The sequence below is a fragment of the Eucyclogobius newberryi genome, unplaced genomic scaffold (genome assembly GCF_026437365.1).
Source record: "Eucyclogobius newberryi isolate DKJ021-1_F unplaced genomic scaffold, fEucNew1.0.hap1 SCAF_12, whole genome shotgun sequence".
NCBI classification, from domain to species: domain Eukaryota; kingdom Metazoa; phylum Chordata; class Actinopteri; order Gobiiformes; family Gobiidae; genus Eucyclogobius; species Eucyclogobius newberryi.
Window position 1 is genome coordinate 12,953,206 of NW_027315746.1, and position 22,683 is coordinate 12,975,888.

At 40.6% G+C, this 22,683-nt stretch overlaps 1 protein-coding gene across 2 annotated transcripts in view; it reads left to right on the forward strand.

Annotated features, from left to right (window-relative positions):
* fyco1b (FYVE and coiled-coil domain autophagy adaptor 1b) overlaps positions 1 to 22,122 on the forward strand; it is a 29,397-nt gene extending 7,275 nt beyond the window's left edge. For both annotated transcript variants that reach the window (XM_072440833.1, XM_072440834.1), the window contains exons 6-19: positions 2,186 to 2,329; positions 5,590 to 5,677; positions 6,142 to 8,102; positions 9,984 to 10,350; positions 11,124 to 11,216; positions 12,104 to 12,222; positions 12,476 to 12,643; positions 13,818 to 13,958; positions 15,052 to 15,269; positions 16,674 to 16,809; positions 17,731 to 17,835; positions 18,710 to 18,920; positions 20,527 to 20,636; positions 21,580 to 22,122. In XM_072440833.1, coding sequence (XP_072296934.1) covers positions 2,186 to 2,329; positions 5,590 to 5,677; positions 6,142 to 8,102; positions 9,984 to 10,350; positions 11,124 to 11,216; positions 12,104 to 12,222; positions 12,476 to 12,643; positions 13,818 to 13,958; positions 15,052 to 15,269; positions 16,674 to 16,809; positions 17,731 to 17,835; positions 18,710 to 18,920; positions 20,527 to 20,636; positions 21,580 to 21,655 — 3,937 coding nt within the window. In that variant the 3' untranslated portion in view covers positions 21,656 to 22,122. The remainder of the gene's footprint in view (positions 1 to 2,185; positions 2,330 to 5,589; positions 5,678 to 6,141; positions 8,103 to 9,983; positions 10,351 to 11,123; positions 11,217 to 12,103; positions 12,223 to 12,475; positions 12,644 to 13,817; positions 13,959 to 15,051; positions 15,270 to 16,673; positions 16,810 to 17,730; positions 17,836 to 18,709; positions 18,921 to 20,526; positions 20,637 to 21,579) is intronic.
* Positions 22,123 to 22,683: the final 561 nt, after the last annotated feature.

A 22,683-nucleotide genomic window follows, 5' to 3' on the forward strand; every position in this document is an offset into this window, starting at 1 on the left:
GTCCCCTCTTTTTTTACCTTGTCCCCTCTTCTTTTACCTTGTCCCCTCTTCTTTTACCTTGTCCCCTCACCTTGTCCCCTCTTCTTTTACCTTGTCCCCTCTTCTTTTACCTTGTCCCATCTTCTTTCATCTTGTCCCCTCTTCTTTTACCTTGTCCCCTCTTCTTTTACCATGTCCCATCTTCTTTTACCTTGTCCCATCTTCTTTCACCTTGTCCCCTCTTCTTTTACCTTGTCCCCTCTTCTTTTACCATGTCCCATCTTCTTTTACCTTGTCCCCTCTTCTTTTACCTTGTCCCCTCTTCTTTTACCTTGTCCCCTCTTCTTTTACCTTGTCCCATCTTCTTTTACCTTGTCCCCTCTTCTTTTACCTTGTCCCCTCTTCTTTTACCTTGTCCCCTCTTCTTTTACCTTGTCCCATCTTCTTTTACCTTGTCCCATCTTCTTTTACCTTGTCCCATCTTCTTTTACCTTGTCCCCTCTTCTTTTACCTTGTCCCCTCTTCTTTTACCTTGTCCCCTCTTCTTTTACCTTGTCCCCTCTTCTTACCTTGTCCTCTCTTCTTTTACCTTGTCCCCTCTTCTCTTACCTTGTCCTCTCTTCTTTTACCTTGTCCCATCTTCTTTTACCTTGTCCCATCTTCTTTTACCTTGTCCCCTCTTCTTTTACCTTGTCCCATCTTATTTTACCTTGTCCCCTCTTCTTTTACCTTGTCCCCTCTTCTCTTACCTTGTCCTCTTCTTTTACCTTGTCCCCTCTTCTCTTACCTTGTCCTCTCTTCTTTTACCTTGTCCCCTCTTCTTTTACTCTTTTCTCTCTTGCAGTGGGCTGGGTTAGGTTTTGGAAACTGATTTACGAGTGGATCAGGGCCTCTGGGGGGAAACTGATTCTCACACATTCTTGTTCTACTAGTGTAAAGCGTCATTTGACGATAGTCGGCCTCATATCAATGAAGAAAAGTGCAAAAGAGTGAATGAATGAACTGGAGACGCCAATGCAGTGACAGAGGCGTGCGCCGCAAAGTCAGACTCGTTAACGCTACAAAGCCAAAGTTACACCCTTGGTTAGGCTGCATAATAGTCTTAAAATAGTACAACAGATTGTTCCGCTATTATCAAAGTATCTCTGTTGTTTCCACTTTGTGCATAAAACGTCTCGTACACTGCCTGTCCAGAATACAAAGTCGGCACAGAATTAGCTTTGATTACAGAACACATTCTCTGCGGCATAGTTTCAATAAGCTTCTGAAATGTCAAAAAGATTTATTTCCACCCAGTGTTGCATTATTTTTTCACTAATTGATCTTGTATTGATGATGTGAGAGAGTGACCACTGCACAAAGAGAGTGACCACTGCACAAAGAGAGTGACCACTGCACAAAGAGAGTGACCACTACACAAAGAGAGTGACCACTGCACAAAGAGAGTAACCACTACACAAAGAGAGTGACCACTGCACAAAGAGAGTGACCACTACACAAAGAGAGTGACCACTGCACAAAGAGAGTGACCACTACACAAAGAGAGTGACCGCAGCACAAAGAGAGTGACCACTGCACAAAGAGAGTGACCACTGCACAAAGAGAGTGACCACAGCACAAAGAGAGTGACCACTACACAAAGAGAGTGACCGCAGCACAAAGAGAGTGACCACTGCACAAAGAGAGTGACCACTACACAAAGAGAGTGACCGCAGCACAAAGAGAGTGACCGCAGCACAAAGAGAGTGACCGCAGCACAAAGAGAGTGACCACTGCACAAAGAGAGTGACCACTGCACAGAGAGAGTGACCACTGCACAAAGAGAGTGACCACTGCACAAAGCCTTCTGCAGCTCAAACACTCTCACTGGGGTTCACATCTGTATGTTTTCTCTGCTTGATGTAATGATTTGACCCTTCTTAAACACACTGACATATTTTCCATGACCACGGGATTCGTCTTTCCATATGGTTGTTGAAACGAGAAGCCTCTCACTGCATCAGCTGGGTTTAAATACCGTGTTGCAGCTGAAATATCATCACCCATGAAGCAGTTATCCAATAACCACTGGATAATGATGCTTAGCCAATCTATCCATAACTAATGCATTCATACAGTACATTCTTGCCCTTGACCTTACAAAACGAATTATGAAAGACTTGTTTGCTTGTTCTCACACCAATACGTGCATGTTTTGTGTCGACAGTGACTGGTATTACGCTCGGAGTCCCTTCCTCAAGTCCTACCTCACGGCCGACATTATCAACCACCTTTATGAACTCAACCAAATCCACTTTGACGTGGCAGCGAGAGGCTACGACCTCGACGCCGACTGGCCCAACTTTGCAAGGTAATCAACTGTAGCCTCTGTTTACAGTGTATGCACCTTTAGGGGTCAGTGAGGGGGGAGAAGTACCTCAAAATGACTAGCGCTTTTGTTGTATTGTTTATTTCAACTTTTCTATCTATTAATGCTGCAAAGAAATAGACACTTTTCCTAGACACTATTCCATTCTCTCTCGTGTGCGCTACGATTGATGAACAACTGAATGGTGTGATTGCCGTTAGCATCGAAGAGCTTCAATTTGAGGCGGTCACCCTTGATGCCAACCTTTTTAGTTACTACCCAAGCTGGAACTGGCAGTATATATATTTACATGTTTTATTGTGAGCAATGTCAATAGACCCTTTGACCCTGCAATGACATGCCAATTTGAATATATTTTTTAATGAATTATATTGTGTTTTTCGGACACATGCCAACTGCTTTGCCCCGCCCACTCCTCCTGTTGGTCAGTCTCTGTGAGAGTGACCAACAGGAGGAGTGGATTTAACCAATGACAGTGAAGTGTGAACTCCCAGAAGAATCAGAGAGATTTAATCATCTGTTAAAGGCAATATAAAGTCACAAACAAAAAAGCGCAATATATTTTAAATTGCTCAGGTTCTAAGATAATTGTGCAATATTGTTTTGCCTTTGAGTTGTGTAAATAAATGACTGTCCTAAAAATGACCAAACAAACCGCTTGATCACAGTAATTCATGGATTGGTAATTCTTAGGGTATGGCAAAATTCAAGATTGAGATGAAGTCATGTATAATCGTTAATGATATATTTGGAGGTTTTTAGTAGAAGTTGATGTTCAACTCTTTGTCAGTAAATGTATGTTGTTTGGAGCAAAGAAACTGGACTATTTTTTGTCTTAAATTAATCTGTATATTGTGTGTTCTTTTGTTTTTCGGTTTTAAACAAAATTACACACAAAAAAATATATATATACCGGTATGTAAAATGGCCCAACATTAACCATACCTAGACTGGATTTAAATGGAACTGTTTAAAGGTCAAATAAAATCAACTCCAAAACACATTTTTATTTAGTTTTTTAAAAGAAAAAATTTGAAAATTTTCACCATATCACCCAGTCCTAATAATTCACATCTTCTACCTCTGCCTGTCGGTGAAGCTACAGTTCCTCTCTACAGACCTGACTGTCGGTGCAATAATTAATAATAACACATCTTTGCAGAACGGCTAATTTAGAATGTCAAAAGTGGTGAAATCACTATTGGTTTTTCACAGCCTGAAGTAACAGTTCATTATCTGATCCCATTCGCGGCTCCTTTCTGCTGCGCTGGGTAAAAACGTGTAGGTGCTGACAGTCTGTTAGTCTTAATGCTTGTTCCTGCCGTCAGCGCCTTTGTCAAACGTTTCACTTCCGCATCATCGATTTCTGCTACATTTGACTCACGTTGACTATTGTAACTATATTTGCACGTTCCAGCGCTGTGTTGTTGTTGTTTTAAAGCCGCTGCGGCGGAACACTGTCAACACACAGAGCTACTGACCTGGAAAAAGTCAATAGAGATGGTATTATCAATTAGATATAGGATTTTATGTTGCATGACTTCTCATCAAGAGGAATAATAATAATTTTGTTTATTAATGACTAATTAGCTATGATACATTTAACACAGCATGGTTTATTCAGGATTGTGGTGCCAGTGTCATGTTGACTTATTTTCTCTCTTTATAATCCATGTTTTACAGAGGAAACATAATTGTTTATGAAAGTAATGTGTTTAGTGTTGTAGCTAAGAAAATCATTTAAATATGCTGCCTGTCCAGAAAGAAAGTATCCACCTAGATTCAACTAAGCAAAGCATTCTTTTGGATAACTGCTTCATGGTTGATGATCTTTCAGCTGCAACACAGTATTTAAACCCAACTGATGCAGTGAGCGGCTTCTCATTTCTGAAACAACCATGTGGAAAGACGAATCCCGTGGTCAGTACGTATTAGAAGGCTCGCATCATCGAGCAGAGAAAACATCTATGTACTACAGATGTGAACCCCAGTGAGAGTGTTTGGGACGAGCTGGGGAAGGTTTTGTGCAGTGGTCACTCTCTCACATCAGATATCTTGATGGAAAACAAAACCACTACATTACAGAAGCTTATTGGAACTATGCCACAGCGAATGCATGCTGTGTCAAAGCTAAAGAGCACTTGCATTTTTTTCTATGACGACTTTGTTTTGGACATGTGTATATATACTTCAATATAATAATCAAATCTAGACTCTAAATGTTTTAAATGTACACTCGGATATGTAACAAAACTATTAAACACTAATTTGAACTTGAATTAATACTGAAAAAAACATAAATAGAACAATAGGTTGTGCTCCATGAAGCTCAACAGTCCCGCCCACTTCAAAGTTTCCGGAAGTAAATTTCCCATTTATTATCATTATTATATTGTATTTATAAAGTGCTTTCCCACCTTCGAGGGACTCAAAGCGCTTTGCAAGGCAATGTGGGTGTAGTGTCTTGCCTAAGGACACAAACATCTCCTCTAGCGCCTCACAGTGGCAGCTGGTGTTTCATTGGTCTCCTGTCCAATTACGTACTAACCAGGCCCTGTCCTGCTTAGCTCTGCAGACCTGATGAGATCAGGCATTGGCAGGTGTGGCCACATTGTCCCATAGACTCCAAAACATCAAATATTAAGGCACAACTGGACTAACCAGCTCTGTGGTAACTAACGTCCATAATGGAGTTGTTTTCAGTTTAAAGAAAACACATTTAAAACTTAATGTTTGGCTAATTTGTGGTTTATGGGAAAAATAATGGGAACTGTACTTCTGGAACCTTGTGGTGGGCACTTTTGAGCTACAGTATCATATCAGTAATATAAGTCCAATGAAACTAGTTTTATTTGGAGTTGTAAAATTTAATTCTGTATTTTAAAATCATTAAAACATGTGTTGTGTATTGAGTCTTTTCCCTTGTATGAAAATAAAAAAAAAACATTTTAGCATTGTAACTCTATATAAACTATAGGGCTGCACAAAACTGTAAAATGCAAAAATGAAATAGAAAAACGTAATCTCCATGTCAAAGAAATGTCATAGAAAAGTGAATATATATTTCAGTCATGATTTTCCTTTTTGGTTCTAATTTTGCCTTGTTTTGGTGGTGTTTTTTCACAGCTCATAGTACATTCTTTTACTGTTTGTAACCAGTGGTTGCAGAACTGCCTTTAAATATGTGTCCTAATAATCCCTGTGATTGTGCCATGACACATTTAATACTTGTATTGTAATAGGAGGACATTAGGGCCAGCTGGTGCTTATTCCTGGAGACCTCCCAGTCGCTGCTCCAGTGTCAACAGCCTGGTCAGCAGCTTGTCTCAGGTAATCACGTGTACACAAGCAAATGTCAAACTCCATTCTCTGTTCCTTAAATAGTCTTTGTTTGTTTTGTGCACTATCACCTGTTATTTTCTCATTTCTAAAGTCAAAGGCTGACCCAAAAAAAGTAAATAATTAGGACTGGGTCATACATGTTGGTTTCAAAAATGTCTATTTCTTTCCACAATAAAATAAAAACATGTTCATGAAAATACTAGGAGGTGGAGCTCCTTACACAACAACATCAATGAACATTATCAAGATGTAATTTTATGATCCACGTATGCTTATAGTTTGATAATAAATACAGATAAATTGCATACATTTGTCTATTTGTCTTGTTGGTTAAATAAAGAAACGCTTGCAGTTTACCACATTATAATTACTCTTATTTATAGCCTGTGTATAATCTAAACGCTAAAGCTGAGGATCTTGATCTGTATATATTTTCCTGTATTTCTCATCAGGCTGAGCGGTTTGGAGCCATCCCGGATTTGGGTCACAGCCTTCTCGAAGACCTGGGCGAACTGGGCGAATCTTGCAGTTTAGCAGAGAACCTCCGCTCGGAGCTGGACCAATCAGAACTCCGGCAACAAGAACTTTTAGCCCAAGTCCGAGAACTGGACCAGGAGGCCGGCAAGCTCAAAGCGGTCATAAGCGACTTGACGGGACAGCTACAAGTCGCTCAGCAGTCAGTAAGTCAAAACATGGAAAACCATTTGCAAAACGTGCAAGAAAAGTGCGAGCTTAGAGACCGGCTTTGCTCCGCGGAGAACAGGAACATGGAGCTACTCGCCAAACTAGACGAAGCTCTTAAGGAGAAGGGGCAGCAGACGGCTAGCTACTGCAATTCGGCGTGGAAAATGCAAGAGGTGTTGGACAAACTCAAACTGTCCGAGCAGGAGATAACGGAGGCGAAGAAAGAGGCGGAGGACAGGCAAAGACACTCTGAGCGCTTGTCCCAGGAGTTGAGACAAAAAAAAGACGAATTGAGAAACTGCGAGGAGAAGCTAGCTCAGGTTAAAGCCCACGCGGAGAGCGAACGTGAGCTAGCGTTAAAGCGGCTCGAGGAGTTGCAAGGCGCAGTGGGTAGAATCAAGGGGGCGCTGACGTTGAAAGAGAAGGAAACGGGTAATTTGAGAGCTCAACTCCAGGACCTGCAAGCGTCGCTGGAGAGCAGGGAAAGGCAGGCGGAGGATCTGAGGAGGCGTTTGCGCGAAGAGCAGGAAGAAGTGTCGCAAAGGTGTGACGAGGATTTAGAACTTCAGATTGTGGATTTGAAGTTGACGCTGAGGACTAGAGAAAAGGAGTTGTCTGCAAGTTCCGAGAGGATCAAGCACTTAGAGGAGCAGTTGGAGAAGCTAAATGTCGATACAGATGGTCACTGCACCATGGAAATGCCTTCGAGTGAAGAGAATATTGGGGACTATAAGATCCAGTGTAGCAATTTGACAGAAATAAACGCCAAGCTGCTATTAACGGTTAAAAAGAGCGAAGATAGTCTAAAAGAGTTATCTGAATGCAAGGCTAATTTGTTAGAGCAGCTGGCGATGTTAAAAGCATCCGAAAAGCATTTAAAGGGGCGACTTGATGCAGCCAATATAAGCATGGAAGATCGAGAAAAGAAACTATTAGACGAAAACTTGTATCTAGAGGAGATTGTGGAAAAAGTGATGATGAAAAAATATGAACTGGAAGAACAGTTGAAGATGGTGGAGCTTGAAAACGGCGAGGTCTCGGAGGCAAAGTCCTTGTTGGCGAAGGAGTTGGCTGTGATTCGAGACGAGCGGGATTTGCTCGTGGCGAGGGAATCGATGCTAGCGAGAAATGTCAGCGTGTCCCAAAGGGGTAATGAAGATTTGCTCGGAAAACTACAAGCGACGGAGGATAAGCTGAAAGAGCAGACGGTGCAATGTGGGATTCTTCAAGCAAGAGTCGTGGAGTTGGAGGGACGAGTGGCCGAGCTCCATAGTGAGAAGGGAGCAGCGGAAAGCAATGAAAAGTTGCACAGCGCTGTACTGGAAACGAAGGACGCCCCGTTTCGGTTGGTGATCGCCGAAGCGCAACTGGAAATGAATTTAAAAGAGATGCACCGGCTGCAGGAGGAAGTAGTGATGCTCCGGAGCCAACTTCAGGCGGGAACGGCGGAGAAAATCAAAGCCCAGGCGCTGCAGCAGGTGAGCGAGGCGTCCAGGGAGGATCTGAGGGTTCTGGCCGAGCAGCTGAAGGTTCAAGTGGAGGAGCTGAACCGGCGACACGTGGACGAGATCCTGAGGTCGCGGGAGAGGGAGGAGGCGCTGGCGAGGGAGCGGGACGGGGAGGCGCAAGCGCGCGTGGGGCTGGCGGTCGAGGTCACGGCGTCCAGGGAAGAGATGGAGCGACTGAAGCGCAGATACGACTCTCTGTGTGTGGACAACAGCGATACGAGGTGAGCGAGCGCAAAGCAATGAAGTGTGCGATGACGATGATTTCTGATGCGTAGTTTGTTCATATCTTCTAATTGTTGCCTCATTAAAACATACCAGGAGTTGTATTTAGCTTCATTCACGCTAGTTAGATCCCTCCGAGTGTCAAAAATACTCCATTCTGAATTTCCCAGGACAGAGATCTTCTGTGCTGCTTTGAAGTCTGCTTGAAGTCATAGCCAGACTTTGTGATTTGAGCATTTCTGCCTCAAATCACAACCATTACAACTGTATTAGCATGTTGGAGGAAAGCTAGCTTTTTTTTGTTTTTTTTAATCTTAGTTTTGAATTCCCTCTGCAGTCAGTAGATGGAACCCAAAGTCAATTCCTCACTTTTTTTTAGTTCTTAAACCAAAGATGCCATAGTACATGTACTCAAGAGTATGTTTAAAGTCCAAAAACGATACAAGTAATGCATGATATTTGTCCTTTAAAGGTGCACTATGTAACTTTTCTTATGGCGAGTCCGCCACCTGCTTCTGTCCATGGTGGTTATTACTTGGACTAGTACCTGGATAGTCCACAGTTTCACATTAAAGTTATGTATTTTGCCTTTATTCAATTGCAGGAGTTTTTATTACTAATAAAAACACCCTCATAATCACAGATTCTTACGGTAAATTGGGTGGCCTCTCCACAGATCTGACCTGTAATTTAGCGTCACCTGCTTGTCACAATAGTTATGGATGAGTTTAATCCTAATTTCTGGGATTCAGATGACATCATTACATTCTATAGCCCAATATTATGTAATGCATGAAATGTCTCGTCACTGACCAAAATCCTCAGATCAAACATTTGTGAATTTACTTTTTGGATATTTCATACAAAAATACAATGTAATCAACGGGGGAAACTGTCTCCAGCCCCTGACCTGGAAATATGAAATCATCACATTCTAGACTCTGAAAACGACCAATACTGTGGAACATTTCAAGGCAAAACAGTTGCACCTTTTAACTAATCAAACAACTTTCATTTGACTGCACCAAAACTGACCCTAAGTACTCAACATTTGCACGCAAAAAAAGAAAAGTAAAAAATGTGGGTGTTTTAAAATGTATATGATAAAACAATTTATACAGATGACAAAAAGTATCACACACTTAAGATATTTGGACGTGTTAAATCACATTAATTGCGTGAGTTACTGGCGAGTGTCCTGCAATACGCGATGCATCTCTCACTTAAGAAAAATAAATAGATTAAGTTTGCAGACATCTCGTGTCTGTGAAAAACATGGCAAACCTGGTCAATTACATAATATCGTTGTGAATCACATAATCATCACATATTCAAATGTGTCATCTGGTAAAAACCCACCATTTCACAATTGGCTTTGAAATGTGGCTTTCTTGCTCGTCTTTTGAACTGTAAGGAAAGATCCACCGTCTTTATCGATAAACCTTTACTCACAAGCCCGTAAGAATCCTCACGATGAATCAGGAGGACACAAACGGCGTGGTCTTAACTCAGGCATGTCCAAACTAGGGCCCGGGGGCCAAATGCGGCCCTCAGACCAATTTTTGTTGGCCCTCCAGCTTCCTGCTATGTCGGCCCAAACAACAAAAACTAGTACTTTTTACTGTGAAATTGAGAAAATTGAGGCTTATTGATGTTATACCAATCTAATATTAATGTTCCAGGTCTAATTAAAAGTGTGGAGACTCATTGCAATTATGTCAAATGCAAAATTTCGAATGATTCACTTTGTCATTCAACAAATTCGACGTTGTCAAGTTGTTTGTGGCCCTCTGCCCCGTTTAAGTTTCAAAATACGGCCCTTGGTGAAAAAAGTTTGGACACCCCTGTCTTAACTCGTCTGTGTGACGTAACGTTCCCAGAGAGGCGCTGCACCGAGCCAACACCGAGACGGCAGAGCTGGGGGTCCACGTGTGCGTGCTCACGGCCGAAAACGAGGAGGCCCGACTCAAGCTGGACGGCCTGTGCTCGCGGCTGGAGGAGACGGAGGACGAGGCCGACGCGCTCAACGCCACCGTGGAGCAGCTGCAGCGGGAGAACCGGACGCTGCTGCAGAGGGGGAAGAGCGGCGCGGACGCAGCGGCGACGGGGAGCGGGACGGAGCTGGAGGACAGGCTGAGCCGGGCCCGGCACGAGGCGGAGGCGCTACGGGCGGTGAGCGACGAGGAGATCCAGGCGGCGAGGTTTCAGATCAGCAGCCAGGAAATGAATCACTCCCAGCAGATACAGGTACGAGCAAAACGGGATGATCTGGTGGTTTTAATGTCAGTTTGCTCTCTCAACGTCCAAACTTTCACGTGGAAAGAACTACATTTCCCCATATGCATCAATAGATTTAAACTTTATGACGTCAAAATGCAATTTCCTCCCACAGAGACATAAAGATCGCCCTTTGAAGTGGCACCTACACACACCAAACTTTACAATCTTATACTTAACAGGATTTTCCCGGATCGTACTGAAGGATTTGGTGATATCCAATTCAAAGTCTGGTTTAACAAATAAAGCGGAATTTGAAATTGTACGCCAATTTTCAATATCTAGTTTATATGATATCCGAAAATTAAGCCGGAAATGTATCTCTATCCTTTTTGCAGATTTATTTGTCCCAAATAGGTGCAGATACTATTTTAAATTTTACAGATAAAATGTATTATTTTATATGAAAACTGATATGTGTAAATTTAAGATTGTTTCCTTTTGAATACTGTTATTATTTGAAGTGTTTTGGGGTTTAGTTTTGTTTTTCCTACATTTTTCAGAACATTTTAAATACATTATCAGACCAAATAAACCTCAGTGAACCAATATTGTGATTAAAACAATTGCAATTAAATGCAATTGTGTCTCTCTGTGGTTAAAGGGGATTGAATATCGCCATAATATTTACAAAAGCTGAAATTTTGCAATGAATAATAAAATGCTCGTGTCCTTACATAATCAGAGGAGAATCAGAGAAACTTCAATATGTACGTGTAATGTCCATGTTTCTTCTGTGGTAGACGGTCAATCAAGAACTACAGGAAGTGAAATTAACACTGGAGGCTGAGCACAGAAGAGCAGTCGACCTGGAGCAGAAACTCACTGAGCTGGAGGTAGGAACTGAAACCACTGTCCACTCACTGATCAACAAGAGAATTATAAATAAATGTACATAACAAAGTATATACAGCTGTCCCCAAAAGTGTTTGAATACCTTTAATATGAGCTCCATATTTTTTGTTGAATTGAACATTAAAGTACTAATAAAACCTACACGTCACGGTTATGCTCTACCAGACAATAATGTTAGCAGCAGAATGAATTCCTTACAAGACATTTTTGCAGATACATTTTACTCTATATGATAGCACCAAATATAGATGAGTAAAAAAACAAACAATAATTGTAGTTGTTTATTTTTTTGATAATTGCAATTGTTATTTGCTTCTAAAGTTTTAGAACAGAGACAGTGGAATTATTCAATCTTTCATCAATAATACACTTAATTCATAAATATTCTCTATCTAGAAGCCTTCAGTCAGCATATTTAAACCTTTATTTGAAGTCTCAATGTACAGAAGGAATAATTGATATGAAAAACATTCTCTTTGACTTGTCGACCAGTAAAATAAATGTTAGTTGCAGCTCTGTCTTAATGTACAGATACATAAAGCTCATAAAACACAGAGACGTACCATCAGATTACATTTAGCAGCTACTTTCCATCTGTTACTGAATATCAAATCCAAACGTTACAGCTGGAAAAACGTGGAATTAACGGCAAAACCATAATATCGTATGTATTAAACGCACACGAATTAGAGACACACGTGAGGTTGTTCTAATAAACCGTCCCTGACTGTACACACGCCGCGTCTTCAGCGTGACAAAAGCAAATTGCCGTCGCGTCGCCTTCCTCGGCTTCCTCCTAACTTTATGGCCGTGAGCGCATCATCCAAAGAAGCAGGACTAATGTTTCGCTTTGCTGTGCTGATCGCAGGCCCAGAATCACAGGCACTGCCAACAGATTGAGGAGAAAAACATCCAGATGGCCCAGTCTGAAAACCTCATCCAGCAGAAAGAAAATGAGTTAATCTATCTGAAAGGGAATTTATCAAGGTGAGATACAGTATTCATAATCACACGCTGGACTCATTTAAAGCCCTGTTGAAACGCCAATCTAATCTTGTTTATTCAGAAATGACTGCTTTCCTTATTGTTATTACGCCGCGGCTATGATTGTGCCGGAGACGCCTCGAGATCGGGCGGAATCATCTTTTAAGCTGGCGTGAACGCGATGGAAAAAGGGGAATAAAGCCTGTTATTGATGGGACATTTTGTCATGGCGTGTTGTGGTGTGTTGTGGCGTCAGATCGGAGGAAGCGCGAGCGGCGGCAGAGAACGCCTGCAAAGAGCTGGGCGAGAATCTACGGAGAGTCACGCAGGACAGAAAGAGCGTGGATCTGAAGACGGCGGCGGAGCTGGACGACCTCTACCGGACCAAGATCAATTTAGAAGAGCGACTTATAGAGCTCATTAGGTACAAGCGGCATGTTCGTCATGTGTTCTGAGATTGTTGTGGCTTTTTTATCGACTTGTTCTATGGCATACTTCATTCACATTCACAATTATTCAGTCAAAAAGTCAACATTTACTGTATATTGCACTTAAATAATTGTTGTTATTTAGTAACTAGCTGCCAGATATTCACTGAAATCAAAATAAACTTACATTTTTGACTGAAGGCAAGGCTTTAGCACGGCTTTTTGAACAGAGTAATTAAGCCAAAGTGCTGTCAGTTCTATAGCATTGCTTACGACTCTTACTTCTGGGTTTACGATAGATAAAACACTTTATTATTACTGTAGATGCAGACGGCGCACAGCTCTCCAATTTTGTCCCAATGTTATATGTTCTACTCAATGGGGAGATAAACCCTCTTTTCCAAAAACAAGAAAACATTTAGGCAGCTTTTAACAAAATCAGATCCTTTCTATAATTTGTGCCAACGTGATATAACACTGACATTTTGGTACATGTTAATTCTTTAAAGTATATGTTATGTAGTCAACATCTAGTCAAACCCAACTGCCCATCGAAAGAAAAAAAGTAAGTCAAGAAATAATCATGAAAAGTGCAAAGCAATTCCCTTTATGTATGCACAACAATACAGTAAAGCTAGCAGCTCCTATAACACGTATCAAAGTATGTATTACCGTATTGTCCGCACTACAAGGCGCACTTGAATTTTGAGCCGCATATTCTGGTGCGCCATATATGAAAAATGATCGAAAATAGACCATTCATTGACAGTGCGCTTTATAGTGCGGAAAATACGGTATTTTTTTAGTATTTGTTTTGTTTTTAAGTGCGCATGGTCTTAAAAATGTCTTTAAAAGTCTTAAATCCCACACAGGAACCTACACATAAGACCAATACTTTACAAATATTATTTCACTGTTATGACATTTGACAAAAGGCCACGAAATATATTAAAATACATTAAACATGGCATTTGGTGAATACAATGTTGACCGTTATTCTTCGACTTGACCTCATGACATTTGCCCTTGACGTAATTCCTACAAAAGGTCACGTAGTACGACATCACAGAACACAGCATCACCCAGGTCCACCCCATCTGTTCTTAAACCTGTCACCGCCCGTCCCACCCGCGCTGTAAATATTCACGCGGCTCCGTGTGCGTCCCGCAGGGAAAAGGACACGATGTGGCAGAAGACAGACGCACTGGAGTTCGAGCAGAAACTCCGGGACGAGGAGACGGAGCGGGACGTCAACCACTGCGTCTCCTGCCTCAGCCCCTTCAGCTTCTGGCTCCGAAAGTACACCTGCAGGTCAGCCCCGGGACACGTCGGCTCTTGCCCTTGTCTCCGTCAACCGCCGCCGGACCCCGTGTCCGATTCAAATTAGCGCGGCCGCCGAGTCGCCGAATACACAGGGGAGAGGCGGATTATCATAGCCAAAGTGCACGCGTCAGCCCGGATTAGCACGCGCGACACAGATGAGTTTTTAGTCACAGTTTGAGTGGCTGTTTTCGGAGGTAACTTTTACTGTAAAGTGGTGCTACTTCCTGTGAGGTCATTCAGTCTTTTAGAGAAAATGGGTCATTGTCTCGTTACTATTGTTTCCTGTAAATGCAGCAGAATTACTACAGTTTTGTTGGTGTTTGTGAGACAGTTTTAAGCAAGTCGGCACTTAAAAAAACACTTTCATTATTATTTTACTTTATTAGTTTTATTTAGATGTTCGAGTTGTCCTGTATTTCATCAAAGTACATTCAAATCCACTGCTTGTTCTGATGAAATGCAACTGTGAGAAGGTCGGGATTATCAATTCTGCATTTTTATCGTAACAGGAAGTTCTATTCCTAAACTGTTTTAGATCAGTGTTGCAGTTTACGGTAAATAAAATGCAAAATAATTAAGTTCAAGTTAAGTTTATGACTTCTAATTAGGCTTATTTTTTTCAGACCTGCCTAATAGATTTAGGATTGTACGATCAGTAACATATAAAGCTCCAGCAGGAAGTACATGATTTGTGCAGGATTTATTTTGGTCGCAAACTAAACCCTTGAGATGATTTTTGCTCATTTCCTACAGTTTGCAGCTCGTTTCCTGGCTTCTAATGTGCTGTGATGTACATATTTTGGCACATATTTCTGTCAGATCTCCTAACGCAGTGTAAAAACTGTAATAGCGTCTAATAACACAAGTTTAATAACACAATAAGATTCTTTCCCTCAAGTACTCAAAAGTAACTTCTCGTATGCTATTGGACATTTGCATATTTCTATAGGATTATCGCCTTCCCAGTATGCGGAAAGCTCTTACTCCGCGCTCTTCTCTCGACGTGGAATTCATTTATTTGTGTTATATAAATGAACTGCAGCTCTTCTCTGACTGTCCCTGACCTCTTGTTGTGTGGCAGATTGTGTGGGCGTCCCTTCTGCTACTACTGCTGCAGCAACTCCGTCAGCACACAGCAGGGCGGCCCCAAAGAGCGCTGCTGCCTGGACTGTTACGGGCAGCACAGCGCGGTGATAGAGCGCCACCCGCAGGACGAGCCCCTGAACTACAGCAGCACTCCGGCCACGCAACTCAGCCGGCTGCTGCAAGTGGGACGGGCCGCCACGAGTCTGGTGACAGGTGAAGGGGGGAGAGGACACGCTCAACACAGCAGGGTTTATAGTGTTTAGGGTTCGAACCAGGGCCAGAGCTACTCCCCTGGCAGTTCTACAGGAAAATACTACTTTATTTATCACAAGAACAAGAGTGCAAAGTGCATAACAAGATGAAAGTGTTGGGGAATATAGAAGGGGGCGCAAAAAACTCTGCCAAGCAAAAAACGAAAAAAAAAAAAACGGCCCTGGTTCTAATGCATTACTATTGCTCGAGTTTGTGAACAGCTTTTAGAAAATAAAATATTCCGAATGGGAAAATCAAGTAAGAAAGGGCTTTTCGGAATCAGAATCAGAAAAAGTTTTATTGCCATTGTCAGTGAACAGAATTCACACACATAAGAACTTGTCTTGGTGATTCGGTGCAACTTAAAACAATGAATAAGTCAAAAAGAGAAACAATTTAAATCTGCTATGGGATAAAAATATGAATAAGATAAAACATAAGAATACAAATTAAAAATAGGCTTAATATGTGCACACATTTACAGTTGAATTTACGTATTTGATTTAGAAGTATTTATATGAACTCTTGATTGAATTAAAATGACTGAATGTTGTGACTTGAATTATCATTATCTATCGACACTTTTCACTCTCTCTTCTGACTCAGATATAAGAAGTATTATTAAATGACCAGTCTAGATTTGATTATCCGTAAAAATAGTCCTAAATCTAAACCTACATCACCGTACAGTATATCAAAGTCTGACGTAGAGCTGATTACATTACAACATCTATTCATTTATCTGAAAACCAGAGTAATATAGACCGTATTTATACATGTTGTCAAACTTTTTTTTTCTAAACAAATGTATGTCATTAATAAGGATGTCACGATATTAAATTATAGTATTGTGATTATTGTGAGAAGAATTACTTTAATAGTCTGTGACCTTCATATCAAACTTTCTGAAAAAGTCAAATTATTGTTGAGATAAACAGCCACAAACATACTTTTTTGGAGAACAAATTGAATGGAAATGACTTAATTTTGCTTCTAAAGTAATCACAGTTATGAGTTCTTCTTTTCTGTCATGACAGTCGATTAACGGAATAATCTCCACCTCCCTAATCATTTAAAAATCTGCATATTTAGTTTGAAAAATAATTTATTTTGCTTTACATGGGAGGGAAAGGGATATTTTTTCATTTGGAATAGTCAGTTTAGTCATTATTTCATAGCACCCCACTCGTTTATTCACTATTTAAAATCTGGGGCTGAATCAGGACTAATGCAGGATTAACCCAGGATCAAGTCAGAGATCAATGAAGTCAAGTCGAGCTTTAGAATAACACTAACTTAACCAGCCTTAAATCAGAGCTCTTTAGTGAATGAACCGTTTCAGATGTGGTTGCTCGTGTCCCTCAGGAGCCGACTCTGCAGAGAAACAGGAGGATGGAGTGTTCGACATCATCACGGAGGAGGAAGTGAGCGGCGTCTACGACAGTGACTCATTCCTGACCGCCTGCTCCTCCGCACACGGCCAGCAGGGGGCGCCACAGCTGTAAGTACCACCGCAGTATGACACGTGCCACACCGTTTATCCTCAGCAGGATTTGTCCTCTTTATTTAGTGGCAAGAGGAGCTCGATGATCCACTTTGACTGTGATTTGTGCTGACAGTCTTTTATTTACTCCATTTGTCACTGATTATTGAAGTCCATTACGAGTTTGTAGTTTTGAGGTTTTAGATTAAGATCAGATAAGATATTCCTTTATTGTCCACACATGGGGAAATTTCATTGTTGCAACGCAGGTAGATTCAGAGGAAAAGGACAGATCACTTATAGGAAGTTTAAAAAACACTCATTAATAGAAGAACTCTTATAAACAACTCCTATAGACAAAACCTCTCATTTCTTAATAAGGAATGGAGGGGGAAAATAAAGATAAAATAAAAACAGCGAGCGTAAGACAAGATAATACTAATAATAATGGTAAAATAAACACTCTACATCAGTTATATGCACATGAATGTAGTAGAATGTAATGAATTAAGTACAGATGGAAAATATGTTCAAATCACTTCTGTCCTAATGTGCCATTTGAGTTTAAATATTATGTACACAATCTACTGTAATCTGTATCTGACGTTTAAGATTTATTTTTATTTCTATTTATCTTTTATATTTGGAAGCGCACGAATTTTGAACGTTTCTTTCAAGCTTTACATCTATTGTTGTCTTTGCCACTTTACTTTTTGCATCATTTTACTTCTCGAAACCTAACAATCTAAAAGAAATCTGATTACTCACGTCGTATGTAACCGTTTACATGGCATTTCACTAATCTGATAACGCCAGAAATCGGACGATAATCTGATTTTTGACTCCTCCACACTTATACTCGAAAGGTGAGAGGAAATCACAGCTCCGTCTTGACATTATTGACCATAAACCTGCCTGAAATGCCACTGGCTTTTGCAGGAACAGCAGCGCGAGCGCGGGAGACTTGACGTCGGACGAGCCGGAGGACTTCAGCGCGACGGTGCAGGACGCGGAGATCGGCCTGCTCAAGTCCGGAGAGCTCACGTGAGTCCCAGACTGCAGCCGCCGCGGTCCGAGGGTCACGTTTCACTTCAACGTTTGACTTGAGAAGTGAAACGTGACAGTTGTGAAACGCTCACCTCTCCCCAATCATGCATCACAACTAGACTGTTACTTCCAAAGCTTGTAAAGTGTTTTATCTTCTTTTTGCGGTGTTACTTTGGTGTAGCGACATTATAAATGAATAAAAACACACCTGTTGAATGGTGTTGTTGCATGTCAAACAGAAAAGGAACGTGTTAATGAAGCTTAGGTAATGTGTTATAAGTGCCATAGCAATAAACAATCAAAACAAACTCTTCTATATGTTTTAATTGTGAAAAATCCTCAAAATGTTGCCTACACAGGAAGCTGAAACCCATGATTCGTTGACTGTGTGTGTTGACGCAGTTGCGATTCGATTTGTTTAAAAAGTAGGATTCTGCTCCGGGCCCACATTTCAGACACGCCCAGAAGCATTAAAATTAAAAAAAAAAAGAAAACATCTTCTTTGTTTGAAAGAAGATGTTTTTAGAGGTGAAAAAAAGAGGTTTATTCAGTTTTTTCAATAAAATGTCAGAATATCTAGTAGTTTGCTGTGGACATTGCATTACTTAAGTCTTTGAGTCTATAATTTATCAATAATTCACTGAAATTAGGTTCATTCATTAGATTGTGGTGTATTGTGCCACCCTATTGACAAAAGCACAATGTCTTTCATATTTACTCAACATTTTGTCACATATTAAATGTATATATGGGCTGTACTGTCCGCTGTATACATTTTATAGCTTTAATCTTAAACATTCAGGTTAATATTGACAGGAAACATGACAAAACGTGCTGTTGAACGCCTGCCTCTGTTCCTCCTGTGCTCCAGAGTGTGCGTCCCGTTCTCTCTGGACGACATCGCCTCGTTCGGGGACGGTTACCGCGAGCTGTTCATCAAATCCAGTTGTTACAGCAGCCTCCCGCTCCGTGTGGGCAGCGCGGGCCCCACAGTGTCCTGGACCTTCACCTCGGAGCCCAAGAGCATCTCCTTCAGCGTGGTCTACAGAGAGAGCACTGACGCGCCGCTCGAACAAGCCAAGGTTACATACGCTTTGTTTACATTTACTGCACATGTAATGACAATATACAGAGAGAGCAACAACCATGGACCGTCCAGAATGTACCATATTTTCTGGAGTATAAGTCGCACTGGAGTATAAGTCGCACTATAAGTCGCACTGGAGTATAAGTCGCACCAGCCAAAAAATGCATAATAGAGAAGAAAAAAAAAACATACCGGAATATAAGTCGCACTGGAGTATAAGTCACACTGGAGTATAAGTCACACTGGAGTATAAGTCGCACCAGCCAAAAAATGCATCATAGAGAAGAAAAAAACATATATAAGTCACACTGGAGTATAAGTCGCACCAGCCAAAAAATGCATAATGGAGAAGAAAAAAACATATATAAGTCACACTGGAGTATAAGTCACACTGGAGTATAAGTCCCACTATAAGTCACACTGGAGTATAAGTCGCACCAGCCAAAAAATGCATAATAGAGAAGAAAAAAAAACATACCGGTATATAAGTCGCACTGGAGTATAAGTCACACTGGAGTATAAGTCGCACCAGCCAAAAAATGCATCATAGAGAAGAAAAAAACATATATAAGTCACACTGGAGTATGAAATGTGGTTGCAAGTGTGAAAATAACAAATAATATCTCATATAAGTCGCTCTGGAGTATAAGTATATAAGTATAAATATAAGTATAAGTCGCACCTCGGCCAAAACTATATAGTTCGGAAAATACAGTCGATTATCAGGGTGTTTTTGTTTAGTTTTTTTCATAGTGACTTGGCATCAACTCGTTTACTTTCACATTGTATTTACTCATTGCAAATGTAAGTATCCGAGAAATGATGCTTTATATCTCAAATGTTCACAAAATCTGATTATGGGCGTAATTCATGTTTCGTTACGTAGGTTTTTTAGTAGATTGTCAGTCACCTGCTTGTCTCATCTAAGTGTTTTTGCTTTGCCTGAAATGTTCCACAGTATGGCATATCCTTCTTCATTTATCTAGTTATTCACAGAGCTGTGTCTGTGGAGATTGCCATGTTCTATACCATTTTGTGGAACATTTCATGAACAACGTGTCAGCTTTAGAATCATACACTTCTGTTTGCGTTCTGGTCAGTTCTGAGATATTTGAAGTTCCGAGCGTTGCTATGGCACAATGGAACAAGAACAGGAGTTTGTGCTCACATTAAACCTAAAAAAGGCACAGAAAGTGTAAAGAAAGTATTTAGGAACAAGAATAAATAAGTAATAGCTATAATAAAAACGTTTGATTGAGCTAAATACTGCAACAATGTTTCTGTTATTAGACAAAAAGGGATATATCCATCCATAAGAGGTTATAATCTCCTGTAAATATACTTCAAAACCATCTCTTTTCAGACTCACAAAGATCTATCTGGGGACAAAATATAGATTTGATCACTATTCTTTTGTTTAACTTAGCTCACCAGTGCAACAGGCTGTTCCCGTGTCGTTTACTGAACTATAAAGCACCCGTGAATCTGCCCCGAGCGTCCCGCCAGTTCAATCCGAGGTCACGGTCGCTCCTTTCAAAAGCCTTCATCTGCTTTCAAAAGGCCGGTCTTCACCAAAAACGCCCGCCGGTGTCTGTGTTCAGGTCCTGATCCCGTTGACCCGCTGCAATTCCCACAAGGAGACTATCCAGGGAGAGCTGAAAGTGCGCCACCCGGGGGAGTACAGCCTCATCTTTGACAACTCCTTCTCCAGGTCAGTCCGTCTTATTTTGAAGTTTGACCAGTTACATTGTGCACTTTCAACTTGTTTCGTGAGTTGTCGCAAGATGATTTGAGCGTAAAACGAGGATATTTATTTTAGGGATGGGTTTCTGTATCGGTTTCTGCCAAAATTTGATGCTGATGTGTGCCCCAAATTGTCCTCAGTGCATCAGATTTGTCTTTTTGAACAGATTCATAAGTAAAAAATGGAAATCGAAGTGCAATTTGGCCCAAAAAAATATGGCTGTACTGTTTGTTTACGCAGTCATGCCACAAATAGTTTCATATACCCAGATATATACATTCTGTTATTATTTTTGCTGAAGTAAAAAGCACATTCTGGTCATTTTATCTCAACTAAACATAGATTTGTGGGCTCAGTATCGGCATATATCGGTATCGGATCAAAAACTCCTAGCTCTGTCATTATTTAACTTTGACTTGATAGAATACAATGCTTTTATAGAACAAATTAGCGATGGCTGTAATCTTTAAATTGATTCATCTCTGGCGTCGACCAAAACGTTTGCTTGTCAGCAAGTAAGTATTTTGTTTGGATTATAATTATTCATTTGGGAGAACAGCAAAGAAGAGAAGCTGAGCAGTGAGTTAGCAAGAGTTTAAGCTAATTTGTCCGGCTGTTTTTGCATGAACTCCTGAGCCGCTGTAGTCTCTCGAGTGCAGTTTGGGTTCGACACATGGAGATAAACTCCCTTTTGGTCGATTAATCGGTCGATAGGACATGTCTTTAGTCGACTGCGGCCCTAGACGGATCAAACCCGCTCATGCTAACCTTCTGGAGTCATTTGTACCAATCCCGATGCTAAAGCAGATATCCTCTTTACAGTGTGTGTATGTGTGTGTGAGTGTGTGTGTGGGGTGTATTTTTAGATCGTCCTTGACATTCCGGCCCTGACTGCGTTTGTGTTAATCAGGTTCATCTCAAAGAAAGTGCTGTATCACCTGAGCGTAGACAAGCCCGTGGTCTACGACGGGAGTGACCTGCTCTGAACGGAGGACGCGCCAAGGCCAGAGACTTCACTATCGGGTACTTTTTAGACTTTTAACCACTCTTTTCTTTGTAAACTTCTGGCCGATTGTGTTCATGCTACCGATGGTCTACACTACTGCAGTCAAAGCTGGCATTTCCATTACAGTTTTATGTATTTGCCGTTGATGTCTCGCCTCAAAAGATCGTCGTTTTGTTTATTCATTTTTTGGGTATTTGTACTTCATCACTCGCAGTTCATCCTGGCATTGGACCGGCACTAAAAATATAATAGATAAAAAGATAAAACCTTTTATTTACGCTGCAAAGGGGAGATTCCAGTGTTCTGTTGCACGGTTTAACAAACAGCAGGAGAATAGAAACATGCAAAAGATAAATAACTATTAAAATATTGTATGTTTAAGACTGGAACTGAGTGACAATTACTAACCTGCTGATCATTTTCAAGTCATTGTTATCATTTCTCCTTCTAAAACACAGGATATATATATATATATATATATATATATATATATATATATATATATATATATATATATATATATATATATATATATATATATATATATATATATATATATATATATATATTTTACTTTGATGAACAGGAGAAATGTGTTATTGGACTAAGCATTAAAACTATTGCATGTTATGTAGAGGTTTTTGTATAAATCATACTCCGTTAAGCTGCATGAAGTCGTTATTGAACTGACAACAACAACAAAAACTCCAAGAAACCTTATCGTCTCATGTTTACACAAAGTTAGTACGTTTTTTCTTTCTTCTGTAGCATTTGTATAGAATATAGGATTTATGAAGAGTGTGATTGCTGTAAACTCTTTAACAACAGTTACAATGTTTTTACGACTGAGATATCTTTGTAAATGTGAATATTTAACCGAAATATAAGCTTATGGCGACTGAAATGGTCCAAAAAAAAAAAGATAAATGCAAAGTTCACATGTTATGATGATTCTATGCAAAACCAGAACAACATAATTCATAACCAGGGCTGGGCAATAGGACAAAA